Genomic DNA, 19,585 nt, shown 5'->3' on the forward strand with positions numbered 1-19,585 from the left:
TCTTCCTATCCTAGCTGTATCACACAAGTTGCTTGGTTTTTGAAGGGCTTCAGAATGCTTAATTATTATTTTTTTACAAGTAACTTGAACACTCACATGTTAAATAACTGCCCTATAATTGTTCTGTTTTGGCATATTTGTAAATGTGATGTACACAATCTGAAGTTTTTACTCTGACTTGTTTTCTTGTATTAATCACTTAAAATGTCGTAAGTTATATGCCAGTAGTAATGTTTAATCAAGATGAGTCTGAAACTATGCCTTTTGCACATTCTATATATTTATGTAAAACATATGCCGTATTTTTCAGAGTATAAGATTCACCTTTTTCCCTCCTAAAAGGGGGTGAAAATTTAGATGCGTCTTATACACCGAATGTAGTCCCGCCCACCCACTGGCCCTCACCCTTTGGCCTCTGCTTCCCAGCAGTTATCTCCTTGCAAGCAAACAGCAAGAAAAAAACAGCTTTCGGCTTCAGCACATCCTAATTAGCACAAAGTGTTTGGTTCGGCCTCCCGACTCTCAGCTGATTTGCTCTTAGCTGTTGTGCAGCAGGGCTCTGCTGCTTGCTGCAAAGAGGTAAATTGCTGGAGCAGATTTTTTTTTCCTTGTGCTAATCAAGCTATGCTGAAAACGAAAATGAAAGTAAAGCAGGCTATTTGCTGCCACGAGGCAAAATTGCACAGAGGCAGAGGGAGATTTTTTTCTTCTTTTCCTCACCAAAAAAGGTAGGTGCGTCTTATACTCCGGTATATATAATTATGCAGCCTTATTTTCATCTGAGTGGAGAAGTGTATGATTGTAGTTTTTTCCTTGATCTCTTTTATCCAGTTTAAGGAGACTATGGAAACTACTCCCACATACTGACACATTATGAAGGATTAAACTACTTAGGTATCACTAATTTTCTGACAGCCGAGTTACATACCCAGATAAACTATAGAGTACTCTGAAAATAACCATGTTGCTCATAACATATTTCCTTTGAAATAAAAGGAAATTGTGCTTTGTGGTATAATATGAAACAAAAAGGGGCATAAATCATAAAGTAAGAACTTTATTATAAATAAGCTATAATAAAATCATAAATAAAATCATAATATTAGCACTATATATCTTGCTACCTAAATATTTAAATTTAAGGTGATATATCAAATAGGTAAAATTATAGCTGCCTATGCCCTGTTTCTAACAACATACTTTCTAACAGAACTATGTTGCTATTGTCAATGTAGGGCTGATATAACCATGATGATAAATAGACCATCACTAGATCTTGGTCAGCAGTATGAGCAATTTCTTCCACAATGGTGTGCTTGAGTTTCAGTTCTTGGGAATACATATCTAAGAGCTTGACCGAGACGTCATCTGAAAAAGAAGTAAAAATAATTGGTTCTGCATTGTGTTTTATAACCTATTTCTGTGACACATTTCTCAGCATACTGCAACATAGTACGTGCATAAAATTTGGCTGATCTTGGAATCTAAGTAGATCAGACCTGATTAGCACTTGAATCTTATTACTGCCAAGAAGAGTGGGGATATGCCTATGAATTTACTAGACGTTCAGCTCAATACATAAAAGAATTTAGTTTAAAACCTTTCAGTATTAATTATTGGATAGAAAAACTATAAATTCTGAAGTTTTGTGCAAGGTTTTATACAATTGATAACTTTGGCTTAAACTGTAGGATACATCCATCTCGATTTATAATATAGAAACTTGAAAACTGCACTCAGATGAAATAATCTCTCTACAGAACTAAAGTTCAACATGTCTGAATGTATTTACTTGCTCATCAGAGATTGGCAAATCATTTCGTCACAGTTCGGCTATTAGACAATTAAGGGGAAATTTAAGGAGGATATGATATAAAAAACTAAATTAGTTCTTTGCTTTTAAGTGACTTTACTCCCCAAGATGTAAGTAGATAACTGAACCTGAATTTACTTGAAAGGAGCAGTGACAGGAGAAGACAAATCACTGAGTTCTGATAGCAGAGACTAGGGATTTTTTAAACTTAAAAATGAAATTGCATATTTCCAACCAAGAATATATAATTTAGCCCCTCAGATCAGACAGAGTTATCAGGAGTAAAAAGTAGTTAGGACATGTCAAACCTTCAGAAAAAGCCAAGCCAGGAAATAGGCTCCACAAATTCCACTGGAACTATATTTTATTTTTATTTATTTTATTGAAGTAAACTACAGTGAAATTACTTCAAAAGCCTGACTATATTTTTCCTTCTATCTGTTATACCTAGGTGAACTAAGATAGAACCTGTTCCAAATTAATTTCTTATGCTTTCTCTTCCCTAGTCTTAATACTTTTGTTTTTGTAACGATTTCTCCATATTCTCTCCAAGGCCCATCTCTGTGGCTCGCTGTAATGGGATGCCACTTTTAAAATTGGACCCAAAGATGATCTGGAATAAATAAGGGAAATCATAATGAGATGCAGGACTAAAATCCTGTTTCATCACCACTCCAGAATTTTTTGGGTCAAAAAGTAGGTAGATGCAGCTTGTTGATGCTGCTTATTTGGATTTTCAACAGCCTTTGGCAAAGTTCCTTATCAGTGAACTCAGCAAACATGGGATAAGAAGATCTCTTATTTAATGGATTGCTAGCTAGTTAAAAATAATCAAGTCCTGTGTTAAGCACATTGGGCTACTATTACTAATTAAAAACAGAAGTAAAAACAGAAATAAATGGTCAACTGCCTCAAAAGGGATAGATACAAGAAGTGCAATCCCTTGTTAAACTGCGTTGACACCAGAGTTTCCAAACTTGTTCATAAACTATCTTGATTACAGATAGATTACAGTATATGGTATTTAGTGTGGTAAAAATTTAAAATGATTATGAACAGTTCCAGAAGGATTCCTTTAAAAGCACAAATGGTCAATCAAATGGCTTCAATTTAACCAAACAGTTAAATCTAAGTAAGTGTAAAGTGATGTACAAAACCCAGACAGCATCTGTCGGTAATTGTAAAAAAGACAAATTCTGCTCTAAGGGTTAAAAGAAAAAGGACTGAGATTTAAAATGCTAACACTGTAAGGCTCTTAAGAAATTTATGACATGCCTGATTCTAAAATCATAAGTACATTTCTGATTGGCATATTTTTAAAAAAAGATATTCAACATCTTTATAATAACTAGGTGAGGAAATAGAAGAGATACATTCATAACATTGGCAGATATCACAAAAATGGGGAGGGGGGGAACTGCTTTAAAAAGATATCGATAGCTCTGAACACTAGGCCCTGCCTAACAAAAATATTGTTAAGTAATTAGACAAATAGGCACTCAGATGCAGGAAAAATCAGATGCACATTTACAAGATAGGCAGCACCTGGCTTATTATTATTAGTGTTTGCAATTAGAGTCTGGGAGTTCTGACAGACCAGATTAAATTGGACCAGCAACGTGCCAAAAGAACAAATGCAGTTTTGGGCTGCATCAACAAAATATAATGCCAAGATAATGGGAAGTGATAATACCACTCTATGTTGTTAACTGGTCAGACCATACTGGGGGTTCTATGTCCGGTTCTCATTGCCACAATACAAAAAAGATGCTAAGGAGCTGATAAGAGTGCAAAGAAGAGGAACAAAGTTGGTAAATTCTACAAAGCACAATTAAAAGAACAGGATTTATTCCCCTTAGCACCTGAAGTAAAACAAGAACAAATAGGTGGAATCTTAACAGACAGAAAGATCACCAGTAGAAATAAGGAGGAATTTTCTGATTGTGAGAATTATAGCAATGGAATAGCTTGGGTGCTCCATCGCTGGAGACATTCAAGAAAAGACCGAACTGCCATTTATCTGGAATGGTGTAAGAATTCCTGCATTGGGTAATAGGCTGGACTACATAACTTCCAAGGTATCTTCCAACTGTATGATGACAATATATTAAAACTGAAAAAAGTGAAGAGAGCAAAATGAATATAGAACATTTTCTGTAAGGAAAGGGCTAGAATGTTTCAGATTCTTTAGCTTGGAATAAATCAACCGACTGTACATGATATAGACAAGTTGGCAGGGAGATATTTTTTTTCTCTCTCTTTCAAAATACAACCAAGAATCATTCAATGAAGCTAACCAGAAGATTTGAACATTTTGTTTTTTGCATTGAGCATAAAGAAATCTATAAATGTCGTTACTATGTGATTAAAGAGGGGATCTGATAAATTTATGAAGGGCAGGTATCAAGGCCTCTGACTCATTGTTATCATTTTCAAATAAATTGTCCTCATCAAAAAGACAGATTTACTTACGGAAATGGGAAACAGGCCATGTGTGAAATAATGGTGCCTTGGGTTCTGCTTCATGATGGTATGTTTCTAAGTCACAGACCCCTTTAGTTGTTGAGCACAGTTTTTCCATTTTCTCATGTATTTTAGCCTAGCAAAATTGAGAATAAGTAAGATTCAACATTTAAGAAGCAAAAGTTCAGTAAACAGTTTGAGCAAAATTGCCTGATCACTAATTTTATCAGCTAAGACATTTTGAAAATGGGACATAGACAAAGTAAGTAATAGTGACAAAGCATAATGTTTCTCTTAAGGACATTTTTAACAGCCACAGTGAAACATGGTTTAATAGTTTAGTTTGGCACTCCTGAGTTAATATGCATAGTACTTATTCATTTAAAATCTCGCTTATATGCTTAATATCTTTTCAAGTTAAAGGTTGCTATCTTGAAGTGGCTTAATAAAATAATTAAAAGTTAATGTGACAATTTGCTGCAAAGATATACTTCTGTTGACCGATGAGGAGTATAGAAATGCTTCTCAGCACAGATCCTATTAAGAAGTACCAATTTTTTAAAAGTCTCAAGTAGTTCTGTACAGCACTGCTCCAGTTCCATGTTATAGTTATGTGGCAGTCTTTCATTGTCAGAGGGATCCTCATGTTCTATCTCCAAATTGCTGTCTTTAAACCTATTAAATAATTTAAAAAATCATTTAGTATTTAAGAAAAATGCCTTCGCTGTCATCTTACTAATTCTAACAGAGAATCATCTTCGTTTAATTTCTTTCAACTTCTGAGTCCGTCATATGACATTTTTTTAAAAAAAATCCAGTTTAAATGAAATAAAAATAACTTTTGCACCAACACTATTGACAAATTAATTCAACGTACTTACTGTGTAGCATTTTTGATGTTTACAATCTTGGTGGCAATAGAAAACCCATTATCATTCAAGGTTTCCCATTTCATCATTAGGTTGTGCCAGTCTGCTGCATTATCTTTGAGTTTTCTTGCACTTATGGACAATACAGGTGTCCGAGGAGTAGAACTACTAGCTAATCAAAACACAAAATTAAAATAATTTTAATCGCGTGATGGGAGGGGGGACTGCAGAGGTCGTAACTGTGAAAAATGGACCTCAGTCACGTTTTTTCAGTGCCCTTGTAACTTCGAACCGTCACTAAATGAACTGGAGGACGGGGACTATCCGCACTTACTCCATTCATTCATTCACCCGCCCGTCCCCCCCTTTAAACAGGAAGCCCTCACCGCTCAAAAAGTCGGCGGTCTTAGCCGGGGCCCAGCGAAAAAGTCAGAAACCCTCCTCCCACCCACCCTCGCCAGCCCCACTCTGAGAAAGCTCACCAGCCATCTTCCCCCTTCGCCTCCGCGGACGGCGACCCTCTCCCCTAAATCCCTCCTCTCGGAAATGCGCTCACGTCCGGCCCCGCCCGGCAAGGAGGCTCCGCGGCTGCCGCGAGTGCTGGCGCTGGGTTTGTTTTCCCAGCGTCGCCAGGCCTGGGAGGGAGCGGCTATCCGCGCTTCCCTTGTTGATCATGAGGGGCTCTGGGTCCTACTGAGGTAGGGAGCTTGCGGCCTAGTCAGGCGAAGCGGGCGGGGAGCGCTGGGTCTCCAAGGGCCGTGTTGCTAAGGTCTGGTGGGGGGCTAATGTCGCGAAAGAATTGCTGCCTGGCTGTTCTCTCTGCTCTCTTTAGCGGCGGAGGAAAGAGGGTGAGTATCACTCTCCTTTAACTGCCTGCTGGGGTGGGGGTTGGGGGTTGGACTAGATGACCTACCAAGGTCCCTTCCAACTCTTTTAATCTGTTAACTTCTCAAGAAAGAGGTTGATGGGGCCGGAACTACCGCAGCTGGTGCAAAATCTGCCTCCCCGTTAGATGGCTTGTATGCTTGTTGTGGTCGCTGACACTGCACTTGCAACTGCACTTGCTCAAAAGACTGACATGGGTCTCTGTTAGAGGCTTGTCATTAAAAACGCGTGGAAGCGGATTTTGCCAGCTGTAACTAAAACTAAACGGTGTTTTGTTGGCCTACTCTGGAAATGCCCCTCAAAAGGGCCCTTCAGGTGCTGGTGAAAATTGGGGAGTTCAACACCTTTTGGTTTCAGAAAAGTGCCCATTGAAGTGCTGGATTTCCCCTCCATTTTAGCTCCTACTTTTCAAAACCAACACATCATCAATTTACTGTGTTTGCTAATACATTATTGTCTCCTGATAGATCATTTTTCACTGATCTAAAGTTCTGGCAGGATATTTCGCTCACTGTCCTCCTAATTCCACATTTTGTGAAAAAAATTGTACAACCAAAGTGAATGGAGTTAAAAGTGAATGGAGAGGAGCTAAATTATTGTGACGTTTTGTTGACAATGGTTTCTATTTTTATAAGTTGTGGTCCTACATTTTTAATGAAATTGCATTCTTAAATATAAAAAAACTCCAAAATAAAATTTTTGTACATCTCATTAGAGCTGTATCTATTGTATGCTTGTGAATCGTATTGTAATTTCATCAGTTATCTTAGGGAAAACTACAATTGTGGGCCTTCTTGTTCCTGCGCACTCTGGCAAATTGTTAAGGAAGGGTACACATAAATATTTTAGATCCATTGAATAAACTGTCTACTTTGGCGGAAGTTGAAAGTAAAGTCTGCTGGAGAGAAGTATCCTACTTTAGAGGAACTGGACTTAGATGATCAGAGGGTATTTTGACTTTATTTTTCCTCCTTTCAATTGTGTCTAATTCGCTTCTGATACATGTTCCAGTAAAATGTTGAAACTTTTAAGGGCATTTGTTTGAAAAAAGTCCTGTGTCTATTCCATATTGGAATCTTTTTTAGAAATATCCATTATAATTATATTTATTATTAACATGTAATTTTAGAAGGTTTTGTATATTACCCTGTTTCCCTGAAAATAAGACATCCCCTGATAATAAGCCCTATCAGGCTTTTGAGTGCATGTGCTAAAATAAGCCCCCCTGAAAATAAGCCCTCCCCAAAAATAAGCCCTCCCCAAATATATTTAAATGCATGTGCAGTCAGTCCCCGCCATTTCCTCAGGTTAGGATTAGGGAGATAGAGCTGGAAATCAGGTAAGATGACAAGAGAAGTCCTGTCTTGTTCCATGCACCCCAAAATAATGAGACCTCCCCAAAAATAAGGCCAAGCACTTATTTCGGGGTTCAAAAAGTATAAGATGGTGTTATTTTCGGGGAAACACGGTACTTTGAGAACCAGTTTGGCATATGGTTAAGACATCATGCTAGAAACTAGGAGGCTGTTAATTCTAGCCCTGCCTGAGGCACAAAGCCAGCTGGGTGACTTTAGGTTAGTCATTTTCTCTCAGCCCTAGGAAGGAGGCAACAGCAAGCTAATTCTTTGTCAAGAAAACTGCAGGAACTTTAGCAGACAGTCTTTGAATTGGACAAAATTTAATGGAAGAAAAAAAGTTACCTTACTTGAAACTATATAAAGCTCTGTTAATTACAATATATCCTTTTAAATTCATCTGTTTTCCCAATGATAAGAAGTCCTGAAATACATTTAATTCCTAAACCAGGAGAGGATTAAACCATTGTTTATTAAATCTTACAAGCCATATTGCATAAGGTGATTGTCAAGTGAAAATGCATAACTTGACTTATATTAGCATGCAAATATGTAGAGTGAGATATGCCTTCTTTTCAGCAAAGAACAGTACTTTGAACTTTCATTTTTTTATAATGGATATTTAATATATATTTACTGTATATATCTGGCTCTAAGACATGCTGACCTCTTCTAAAGCACGATATTCCAGGAAGTGGGTTGGCAATTTCCAAACATAAATCCTTTGAATTAGAAGCAGTTTGAAGTGCTCAAAACATTTTTCTGGATGTATTTTTCATACTTGGGATGGTGTGGTCTAAAAGAGGTTCATCATAGTCCAAAGGAAAAGCACAAAGTTCTGGAGTTCTCCAAAAAGTTTCATTCCCAAATTGATCGTTTTGCACATCCCTAGAATTCTATAATATGGGGTCTTAAAATTTTTCTTTTTCATGGGCTACAAGAGTATATGAAATGTATCTTTTCTAGTCTATAGGTAGTGCACTGTGTTTACTATGGCATCAGTGATACCATCATTTATCTTCAAGGAGTTTTGCCCCTTGTACTACCTTCTCAATGCCATTCCCACAAAAATCCAAAAAGGATTTCGTTCCATTGTGGTTTACTTGACTGCACTTGACACTAATGAGGATTACATAGCGGTCGGCAGCAGTATTGGCATGCTGTATTTGTATTGCAGGCATTTGAATCAGATGAAAAAATACAATTTTGAGGTAAGAACAAATTTTAATATTGTCATATCTCTGTCTTTTAGGTTGTTTGGTTAACTTAGCTTCCATCTCAAAAATAGGTAAACCCATAAAGTCCAAAATTCTTTTAAGTAAGTTGCTGTGGTCTTTTTAAAACAAGATTAAAAATTATTTTTATTGTAGTTATTGTACTCAGTCTTTTTAAGTTAACTTGTATTTGATTTACACCCTGAAAAATACTTAAGGCAAATTTGTTCTTTATTGTCTAAATTTATGTTTTCATTCATAAGCTATACTGTTCATTACTATCACTTCATTTATATACAATTTTTCTCATAAGCAATTGTTTCTAAAGTAAATAACAGCAATGGAATATATGCTGTACTGGTAGTCCTTGACTTACAGCAGTTTGTTTAGTGACCGTTCAAAGTTACAACGGCATTGAAAAATGTGACTTGTGACCATTTTTCACAGTTATGATCTTTACAGCATCCCCGTATTAATTTGATCAAAATTCAGATACATAGCAATTGGTTCATTTTTTTGACGGTTGCAGTGTCCAGGGTCTTGTGATCCCCTTTTGCGACTGTCCAACAAGCAAAGTCAGTGGGAAAGCCAGATTCACTTAATAACCATGTTGCTATCTTATCAACTGCAGTGATTTACTTAACAACTATGGCAAGAAAAGTCATAAAATGGGTCAAAACTCACTTAACAAATTGTTAAGTGTTAACAAACTGTTAACAACAGAAATTGTGGGTTCCATTGTGATCATAAGTCAAGGACTACCTGTATTTGGCTTTCTAAGCTCAACTGAGGAGGATGAGTGGGGGTAGGTGAATTTTATTTGTCCTCTTGTCATGGATATGTGACCTAAAGGTGGCTGAATCTTCCATGGTATTACCATTTTTGAGAGCAGTGGGAATATTAAAATGATTCTTTAGCACATCAAGTTTAATACATGTTCTGTGATTCTTTAGAACTGTGCAGCATTTGCTGCCTGGAAAACTAATGCTCACAGAAAATTGTACTTGCTCTTTAAGTGGAAAACTAATTCAGATGGTTTTCATGATTGCCTCAGAGCATTGCTTTATTGCTATTCTGAGTATCTGTAGCTATTTGCTACACAGCTGAGGACAGTGAAGTATATTGAAAACAATTGGGAGAGTAGCTCTGTTCATGCAAAAGTGAATGAACACTCCCCCCCCCCCATGAAGACATATTTGTTCTTCTACTGCATTGTATCTTTGCAGAGTACGGGATTTTTCATAGTGGGAGAATAAAATCCTCAGTAGCACTAATACATTTTAAGACACATTTTTTTAAAGCCACCCAACATTTCAGTGACTGGATACACACACAGAGAGAGTTCTAATTCTTTGGTTTTCTTTACATACACACACAGAGCACCTCTCTCTGTCTCTCCTTTTCTCCTGTGTACACACACACACACACACACACACACACACACACACACACACAGAGAGAGAGAGAGAGAGAGAGAGAGAGAGAGAGAGAGAGAGAGAGAGAGAGAGAACCAAAGAACTAGAACAGTAGAGAATAGAAAAGGAAGATGATCATCATATGGGAACAGATATAAGAGCCCCTTGCAAAGAATTTCCACAATCTGTTGTAGCCTTAAACTCGGGGAAAGAACCAGATCTTCAAGGTTCATTTAAAGGACTGTTTGAATCTTGGATCTCCCAAGGTGACATTGTTTAATAGATGGGATCTGGAGCATGCCAACTCTACTTCATTGTATAAAATGGGGAGAAATAGCTAGAGAGAGATGTCCCTCAAAGAACTAAACCTTAAATCACTCCCCTCTTATCAACACTGACCGGTACTCACCAAGGGGAATGGAAGATAATCATTATAACATTTGGGTTTCCCACTCTTAAATTCTTCTGGAAGGATACAGTGAAAAATCTAGGGTAGTTGCATCAGAGTTCATTAACAAGTGTGATTAGTGCTGCCTCAATGATATGCTTTAAACTAACTGAAAAGAATCCAGATAATTTATTTCCTCCAGACTTTTTAGAAACCACGTTTCCAACAATACTCTCCAGAATGGGAAGTTTAGAGACAGCAAAAACTGTCCAGATTGTCTAAGACCCTTCTCTAAAATGTGTCTTTACGAATACTAGTGTCTTCAAAAAGCTTATAAATCATAATTTCTGAACAAGTTCATAATGAAGGAGATGTTTGCTTCTAAAACTATATAAAGATTTAAAGGTTAAAACCAACACCTTGAATTGAGTCCAAACAACAGTTTACAACAAAAGCATTCCTTTCATTATGGTATAATATGTTTATGATTCTATTAATTAAAAACAGTAGCAGCAAGCTAAAGTAAAATCTTTGTTAACATTCAGTAGTAACACTTTTCAGATTTTGTAATATTATAACTAATGCAATTGTTCATGTAAAAGGTATGAAAAAAATCTACTGCTGCAGAAATGGAGAAGGGCCTTAAAAATAAATTCATGGCTAACTAAACAAACCTCTTAGGAGCAGCAGTATAATGCCTAAAATTGTGCAATTTCGTAGATATTTTTATCCATAATCTTTTCACCCTCACCCAAACAAAGATGTGTCACAAAAGTTCTGAGTCATTAATATGATGACTGCAGCCCACTTTTTATACTTCTAATTTCATACCTCTTGCTTTAATCAAGCTAGTCATTTGTCAGATCAACATTTTGAGATTCTTTTTTTAATTCTTTCTTTTTATGCTGATAGTATTTAAACCATGTCCAACTCCTAATTTAAAAATAGTATCTCCTGACCTGAAACAAGTTTATTTCTTCATTTCATAATCATTATTTTGTTTTTGTTTTATTAGGGGAAGAATGAATCCATTACCATTGTGAAACTCTTAAACTGCTTTGATGATCTTGTTGCAGTGGGAACAGTTTCAGGCAAGATTGCTATTTTTCAGCTTGTTTCTTCATTACCTGGGAGAAACAAACAAGTAAGGACCATATGTGAAGTTTGTGCTAGTCAAGACTTGTTCTTGTTCTTGGAAGTGTGTAATTCCTTAATTGAGACATCTAAAAAAAATCTGATATTTAGTGATTTCAAAAAAAATAGGTTTTTTAGTTTCCTTTTCTTTCCCCTCCTTTTCTTTCCCCTCCCCTCCCCTCCTTTCTCAATTAACATATTCAAAGACTTTTGGTGTATCTGTTAAACCAAAATAGACAAAGTGAGAAATACCAACTTGTAAACTAGACTAATGAATCAATCCAATGTATATTTCCTCTTTTTTCCCCTTCAGTCTCTTTTATGCAATATATTGATGATACACGATATCTTTATTTACAGCTTCGGAGATTTAATGTGTCTGGTTTTCATAAAAGCAGCATTACAGCCTTGGCATGGAGTCCAAATGGAATGAAGTTATTTTCTGGGGATGACCGAGGGAAAATAGTTTATTCTGCTTTGGATTTAGATCAGGTGAGGAGCTACTTGACTAAAAAATTCTTTTCCAAAATTTGATTCCTGGAGTACAGATTCTTGCTGGATCAGATCAAGGATCCATGAAGTCTAGCAACATCTTTCCTCACAGTGGTCACCCAGCTGCCTCTAGGGAGCCAATGAGTAGGACATCTATTACTGAGAGATCTGGGGGTTTTTTTTATAGTTGAGTTGTGTCTGATGGTGGTTCTGAGAGGACCATGCATCTCCTTCTGACCAATAGGACAATAGGGAGTATGTGGATATTGTTATCTTGTGCCCAGGAGGATATCTTTCGTCACCTTCAACATGGTGACAGATGAATTATGTGAGTTGGGTTTCAGTGAGTGCCAATTGTATTGAATTCTGATTATATAACAGAGGATTCTGTATCCCTCTTCTGTTTTTCTAGGGTGTTTGCAATTCCACTTTAATATTGGAAGAACCATCTTCAATCGTACAGCTAGATTATAGCCAGAAAGTGTTGCTGATCTCTACTTTACAACGAACTGTACTTTTTTATACTGAAGAAAAATCTGTCAAACAAGTTGGAACTCAACCCAGAAAAACGTAATTATCAAATTTTGGTTTGGTTTGAAGGAAAGTCTGTATTTAAAACTCACAGTAATAAGTTGAATTCTTAAGAGGTGGTGAAATATTTTTCTTTAAAAATATTTAAAATTGTTATTTTAAAAAGGTGCATGATTTCAAGTACTGTTTGTATTTAAAATAGCATGCTTAACTGAAAATATAAGATACTTCTAGTTGTCATGAATTAGAATGTGTCATTAGACTTTTGGGGCTGATGGACACATTTGAAATTTCAAAAATATGTTGTAATACTCTTACAGAATGGCTGCTGGGGAATTTATTAATTCACAGATTAATAAATGTAATCAATTATAAAACTCAGTTAAATCACAATAATCTCTCTCTCCCCTCTTCTTTACCAAAATATGGTATCTGGCAAAGTGAACATTTTTTTTTAAATTTTCTGTGAATGTTTATGAAATTTATTGAAAGATGATCCATATATTAGAGAATGGCACTTAGCTTCACAATATGTGAGGTTTTTTATAACAATAATTTGTTTCACATAAAAAGTCAGTACACTGATACCAAAAGCAACACACTGAAGGTCCAATTAGTCCTTAGTATCCTGAGTTATATACATCCATTTTTGGATTTTATATTATTATTATCCTAAATTGGATTAAAATCTTTTTGCCTTCTTTTTCTAGTCCCCCTTCCCATTTTGGGAAATAGCATGTGTATCTGAACAACTCTAAGCAATGATTTCATTCTTCACTAAAAATACTCTCCTCATCCCAAACACCTAGTGACAAAAAATTTTTCCCCATTCTCAAATACGTTTATCTGAACTGATAATTGTTTTTCTTTTATATTTTAGTACAGGCAAATTTGGTGCCTGCTTTATACCTGGGCTACGTAAGCAAAGTGACCTAATGCTCTTTGCTGCAAGGCCTGGGATTCGCCTTTGGAAATCAGATGTTCATGGGACGGTTCAAGCCACATATCTTTTGAAAGATGTATTTGCTGCTGGAATGAAGCCTTTTGAATTATATCCCCGAGCGAACTCCTTTAACAAGAGCAGTTGTAATTTCCCAGAAAGACAGTTTGGACTCATTTCCTGCTTTTCCCAAGAAGGATGGGTATTGAGCTGGAATGAATATAGCATTTATGTGTTAGATACAGTAAACCAGGTAAGAATGCAGTGAATTTGTAATTAGTTTCTGAGATAGTTATATGACAGAAAGGAATCGTGTGAAAAATGTTTCGTGCAAAGATTTTGGCTTGCGATTTACTGGAGGTTTTTTGTAACTCGATTTGAAGAAATGTGTTGTATTGGGCTGCAGCATGCAAGATGCATAAGGTTCCCAAACTAAATTTTGTAGCTCCTAGAAATGAATACACAATTTTCAATTATTTTCCCTACACAATTAGATTATAAGCCTTTTTAAGACTTAATATATGGGGAGAAAGCCTTCCTCCTACATTTTCTCTAACTTTTTAAATCCTTGTACTCCCTCAAAATATATATTTTGTATATTTTTCCCAGGATTATATTCCAGGTATCTAATGAAGTGAATGGAATACATGGAAACTAAAAACAGATTAAAGCAGGGGTGAAATACTCCCGGTTCGGACCGGATCTCCCGATTCGGTAGCGATGGAGGCAGGTGGTTCGGAGAACTGGTAGCAAAAATCCCTCCCCCCCCCCCGCCCAGCTGAGCTGCACAATCATCAGAGGCTTTTTTAAAACTTTTAAAAGCATTTTTTCTACAACCTCTTCGGCCGAAAAAAAATGCTTTTAAAAGTAAAAAAAAAAAAAAAAGCCTCTGATGATCGCACGGCTCAGGTGAGATCATCAAAGGCTTTTAAAAGAAAAAAACCCTTTTTTTCTTTTAAATGCCTCTAACGATCAGGCAACTCAGCTTGGATCGTCAGAGGCTTTTAAAAGAAAAAAAGGGTTTTTTTTCTTTTAAGTGCCTCTGACGATCCAAGCTGAGTTGCTTGATCGGCAGAGGCATTTAAAAGAAAAAAAGTCTCTGCCGATCAGGCAATTTAGCTGGGATCATCAGAGCCTTTTGAAAGCATTTTTTTACAACCTCTTCGCCGAAGCGGTTGTAGAAAAAATGGTTTTAAAAGTAAAAAAAAAAATGGCCACGCCCACTCAGCCACATTACCCCACCACCACCAAGCCATGCCCACAGAACCGGTAGTAACAAATTTTAGATTTCACCACTGGATTAAAGGTGACAGTCTATGAGGCACCACTACTATGAGGTCTGCTGCTGCAAGTTCATATAAAATCAAGTTCATATACTTGGGAATGTATATGAAAACTATTTTATTTTGGGAGGACACCAAAACTTGCAATTAGAAGCAAATATATTTCTTTATTAAAAAAAGACTAGCAATTTTAGTGAATCTCAGATAATATTTATCAGTTCCAATTACCCAGATCTATATATACAGGTAATCCTGGATGAATGACAATTCATTCAGTGACCATTTGAAATTAGAATTTCAGTGAATCAATGAAGAGATTTCCAACCCATGCCCAAAGTTACATGTGATTGTGACCTGGGGGCTTGGCAACTCATTTGCACTGATGATAGATTGCCAGGGGCCCTGTGATCATAGGATCGCTATTTGCAGTCTTCCCTGCTGTCTCCCCCAGAAGGTCAGTAGGGAAGCTGACAGGTAGGGTCCAAGCCACTGCTGCCTGTCTGATTCCTGGAGGCTGGGTTCTTGAAAGTACCCGTATTTTCCATATATACTTGTTTATATGCCTATCTGCGGATAAGCAGATCTTCAATTTTTTTAACCCAAATATCACAAAAAATTTGAGTTGGCTTATCTGCAGGTGGACATTAAAATTTTGAGGGTCAGCTTACCTGTGGATGGGCTTGTACACGAGTATATATGGAAATTTATTATTCCTGATACTGCAGTTGGAAACTGCATTTGAAACCAGTTCTGCTCACTGCATAGCCAAACTAAAATGGCTGAGTTTGGGACCCAGAATTAGTGTTGCACAAGTATTTGGTTTAAATTTAAAGTAAGTGATGGTGTGGTTGATTATATACCATTGATTTAAAAAAAATGCTGTATAAATAAAAATAAAAACTCTGGAATAGGAACTGTATTCTTAATGTAATCCTATCATTTTTTTTTCCTTTCTTTGTTTTCACAGACCATGATTGGAAGTTTGGAAGGATGTGGTGATATAGTATCAGTATCCTGCACCGAAAATGAGATATTCCTTTTAAAGGGAGACAGAGATATCATTAGAATCTCAAGCAGGCCTGAAGGATTGGTGTCAATAGGTTTGCATATTAAGTAGTATATATAATATATATAAAATGATTGTGTCCTGAAAATTCTTATTCTTGTATTCTTTCATTAGGGGCAGGGTACAGAAAGAATGAAAAATTTAAAAGAACCATAATATAAAAACTATACTGAAACAACACAAGCTATATTCAGTAAAACCACTCAAAAATAGCCATTTCTTAAACCTAACATCAAATGTCAGAGGCAAGGGGCATCCATAAATCTTCATATGCACCTCATTATTAGGAAACAATTCTTCATTAACTTGTTGCAGGTGACTAGAGATAACACTATTATTGTTAAGAACTCTCCACTGTTTCTTTCATTTTCTCAGAGGTCAAATGATTTAGTCATTGGCACAGAGGAAAAAGCCTTTTTTACAGTAAAGCATGAATAGATTTTATTTTATTTTTTATATGGTTACCCTTCTCATTGCAACTATTCCTTGATAATGTTGCCAGATCATATTAAATGTAACCAACAATTAGTTCCTGCCAGGGCAGACCAGTTTTAAGATTTTAACCTGAACTTTACATAAAATGTTATGGCACTAGAAAGAGTTTGCCTATTATTCATACTGTATTAGTTCTTAGCTCTTACCTTTTTCTCCAATCAATTTTTCATTACTGTCATATTCATTATAGGAAAAACATCAGATATTATGTAAATAATATAAATGTTTCTCTTATCCAATATTCTTTTTTGGCAATAACTAGGTGGATATTTCTAGGAAATGTATAAGTAATGTACTTTTCTTCATATTTGTTTACATCTATTGCTGTTAACATGACTAGCAAAGTTGTGAAAGATTAATTTATCCTTTTTAAAAACACATCTTACGCTAATGGAAGCAGCAGAAACTATGAATAAACTATGCCTGTTGTGAGAAGAAGTACTCATTTGAGGAGGGTGATATCTCTAGCCACTCATTTTACACTACTTCTATTTTATAAATCATTCCTGTGTTTTCTTGCTCCTGTAAATTGCCATCTAATATTTATCAATTTGTCACATTTCAGATATGAATTCACAAGCTTGGACCAGCTTAGAATCTGATTTGAGCCCAAAATTAGAAAGACCACATTTAGTAATTGCTTCAGTTTCATGTGATCCCTCTCCAGAAGCAAACCCAAAATCAAATAACTTCTCCTCACCCCAAACACCTAGTGACAAAAATGGCTTTGTAGGAAGAGCTGACCAGGAAGTAGCATTAATAGCCCAGAAAATTCGCTCACAGAGCTTTGATGGACTAGGGGACTTAAGCACTGACCCAAGAAGAAGAGGCTACTCTGTAGTCAGTGAATCAAGAAGCAGGAGCAGCTCTATGAATTCTGTGGAGAGTGGCTCCAGTTCCTTGACCAATGGGGATCAAACGTCATCAGCAACACAGAGAGAGGGTCAACAAATTTCACAAAGGTTGAGCCTGATCAGCTCAGACGATTTCAACCAGGAACTGATTATAAAACCGATCAAAGTGAAAAAGAAGAAAAAGAAAAAGCCAGGTAAATGCTTAATGAGAAAGACTAATTGTTACATTCTTATTTTTTTTCCTTTTGTATGTAGCCTGTAAAATTCCAGTCAGATCTAATTACTCCAGTCACAGGAGTAATGAGTTATAAAATTAACACTAATTTTTATCATTGTTAATCTACATATCTCAGAATGAATTAATTTATACATTTGTTATGAATAGGATAAGAGTTTGGCTGGTTTACCCCGTACACTTGTTTTTTAGATCCTGGCATATGGTGCTGAGGCTATTTTGATTCAGATTACACTTGTCATTTGCACAGGTAATTCTGTCTTAATTGGGTAGTAAATTTTATATCTGATTGGATTTTTTTAGACTCCTGTCTTTAGCTGGTCTTCAGTGTCTTTTGTTTCATGGGATCTGCACAACTGAGTCAATATATTTTTAAAGCAGAAGGATGAAATGTGAATGTTTCAATTTCAAATGTGGAATCAAGTATTGGATTTTATGTTTTATTCCTACTGTTGGGAATTGTCATAGCAGAAAGCAGCCTTTTTGTAACACTTCAGATCTCCCAAAATGCTTCACATGTGTTATCTTCTAAACCTAAAGCAGTTTTGAGCAGGTTGATCAATTATGTTACTATTTTATAGTGCATGAAACAAGGTGAGACAAATTTCCTACTTAATTTATGACAAAATAAAGTAGTTTTCTAATTCAGGGCTCAGTCTCTTATATACCTAATATACCACAATATATTAGTAAGGTTTATGCTAAAATTGCAATCAGGAGTATCATGTTTAATGACAAAATGTGTGTTCTCTTTATAAAAGAACTTGGGTTTAATTTCCAGCATCTTCAGCTAAATAAGCTTTAAAAAACAGAGTTGAAGAAAATCTTGCATGAAATCCTGAATAGTGTTTTCACTTTAGAGACTGACCATAAAATACTTCATGACATCCTTCTTCAATTCAGAGCCTTCCAGATTTATGAGTCCACAACACCTAGTATTCCTATCCAGGGCAGCAGTTGTATACTCAGTGGGCACCACACTAGAAAAATGGTCTTTCTGTTATTGCTAGTGTTCAGGTAGGCAGTTTAGTCTACTGAATCACTCAGGGTAAAAGTCAGAATGAAGTACAATTTCTAATTTTTAATTTTTAATTTGTGATATTTGGCTCTTAATAAACTTCTCCTTTCCTTCCTTTGACTTCTCTTACCTCCACCTTCTCCAACTGCATTTGAATTTAGAAAACGGCACCAGGAGAAATCCTACCTCTCTCGAAAGCACACCCTCTTATGAACAGCAAGCCTTCACTGATAGTTTCCAGATACTAAATGTGAAATCATGCTCCATTAGTTCTAGCCTCCAAGGCAGCACCACAGACTGCTTAAGCATCTGTTCCGCAGAACAGGAAAGTGTGTTCAGTATGGAAACACAAAACGATACTGAAACATTCAGTATACTTCAGTCTCTGGAGTCGATAGTTGCTCTAACACCTGATGACAACAAGGAGGCACTAGAACTGCTAAAACTTTCTAATTATAAGAATGAAGAAGATGCATCACCTGTTACGAATTCTTGCTTGCTTGTTGTGGAAAATAAAATGGGTAGTGATGATAGTGAACGCAACTGGAAACCCCTGTCTGAAAAAATAGAAACCAGCCCAAAACAGATATTCCCAAATGAAGACCATTTTCCTCTCCTACGTAAAACGGAATGCACTTTAGATGAATTACGTCTGCTGGATACTTCGGCTTCCCTAGAAGAGACCAACTCTGCAAAAGGAACATCTGTAAATAGGAACACTCCTTTTTGCACCGATGAATTGTTTGTTCAGAGTGAAGTTGCTGAGGTAATGGAGCAGCAACCATCTTTACAATTCACAGTCCCTGAGAATCCTGAACATTATCGTGTTGTTTCTGAAAAAGAAAGAAATCCTCAAGAGAGGATGCTACCTGGACAGATTTTCAAAGAAGGCGTCATCACTGACTATGCCAGTGAATGGATGAGTAAGTCTGAGAGATACGCATCAAGTGATGAAGAGGATATCTATGGGCATGGCTTGATTTATTCGTCTTCGGAGACAAATGTGACAGAAATGGGAGCTTACCATCTTCCACGGGATAAAGTCAGGTCAAATGTTGAGAAGGAGATGCTTTCGAAATCTGATCAGGTATATTCTTGGGAATACCATTGTCTCTCTAACCTGCAACACAGCTGC

At 36.4% G+C, this 19,585-nt stretch overlaps 2 protein-coding genes across 2 annotated transcripts in view; one reads left to right on the plus strand and one right to left on the minus strand.

The window, feature by feature from the left end:
- Positions 1-1,111: 1,111 nt before the first annotated feature.
- On the minus strand, positions 1,112-5,675 carry CINP (cyclin dependent kinase 2 interacting protein). Its single transcript, XM_070931567.1, has 5 exons — positions 5,628-5,675; positions 5,158-5,317; positions 4,828-4,951; positions 4,286-4,412; positions 1,112-1,368 (listed from the first exon to the last, which is right to left on the minus strand). The coding sequence occupies exons 1-5, from the start codon at positions 5,632-5,634 to the stop codon at positions 1,166-1,168; spliced, it is 621 nt and encodes a 206-aa protein (XP_070787668.1). The 5' UTR covers positions 5,635-5,675; the 3' UTR covers positions 1,112-1,165.
- Positions 5,676-11,898: 6,223 nt separating this feature from the next.
- Positions 11,899-19,585, plus strand: part of TECPR2 (tectonin beta-propeller repeat containing 2) — a 38,553-nt gene continuing 30,866 nt past the window's right edge. The window contains exons 1-6 of the mRNA XM_070942057.1: positions 11,899-12,028; positions 12,441-12,598; positions 13,440-13,752; positions 15,750-15,882; positions 16,909-17,391; positions 18,612-19,537. Of these exons, the coding sequence (XP_070798158.1) occupies positions 11,966-12,028; positions 12,441-12,598; positions 13,440-13,752; positions 15,750-15,882; positions 16,909-17,391; positions 18,612-19,537 (2,076 nt within the window). The 5' untranslated portion in view covers positions 11,899-11,965. The remainder of the gene's footprint in view (positions 12,029-12,440; positions 12,599-13,439; positions 13,753-15,749; positions 15,883-16,908; positions 17,392-18,611; positions 19,538-19,585) is intronic.

This window comes from Pituophis catenifer, unplaced genomic scaffold (assembly GCF_029215685.1).
Source record: "Pituophis catenifer annectens isolate HBS135680 unplaced genomic scaffold, rPitCat1.0.hap2 SCAF_1, whole genome shotgun sequence".
Lineage (NCBI taxonomy): Eukaryota > Metazoa > Chordata > Lepidosauria > Squamata > Colubridae > Pituophis > Pituophis catenifer.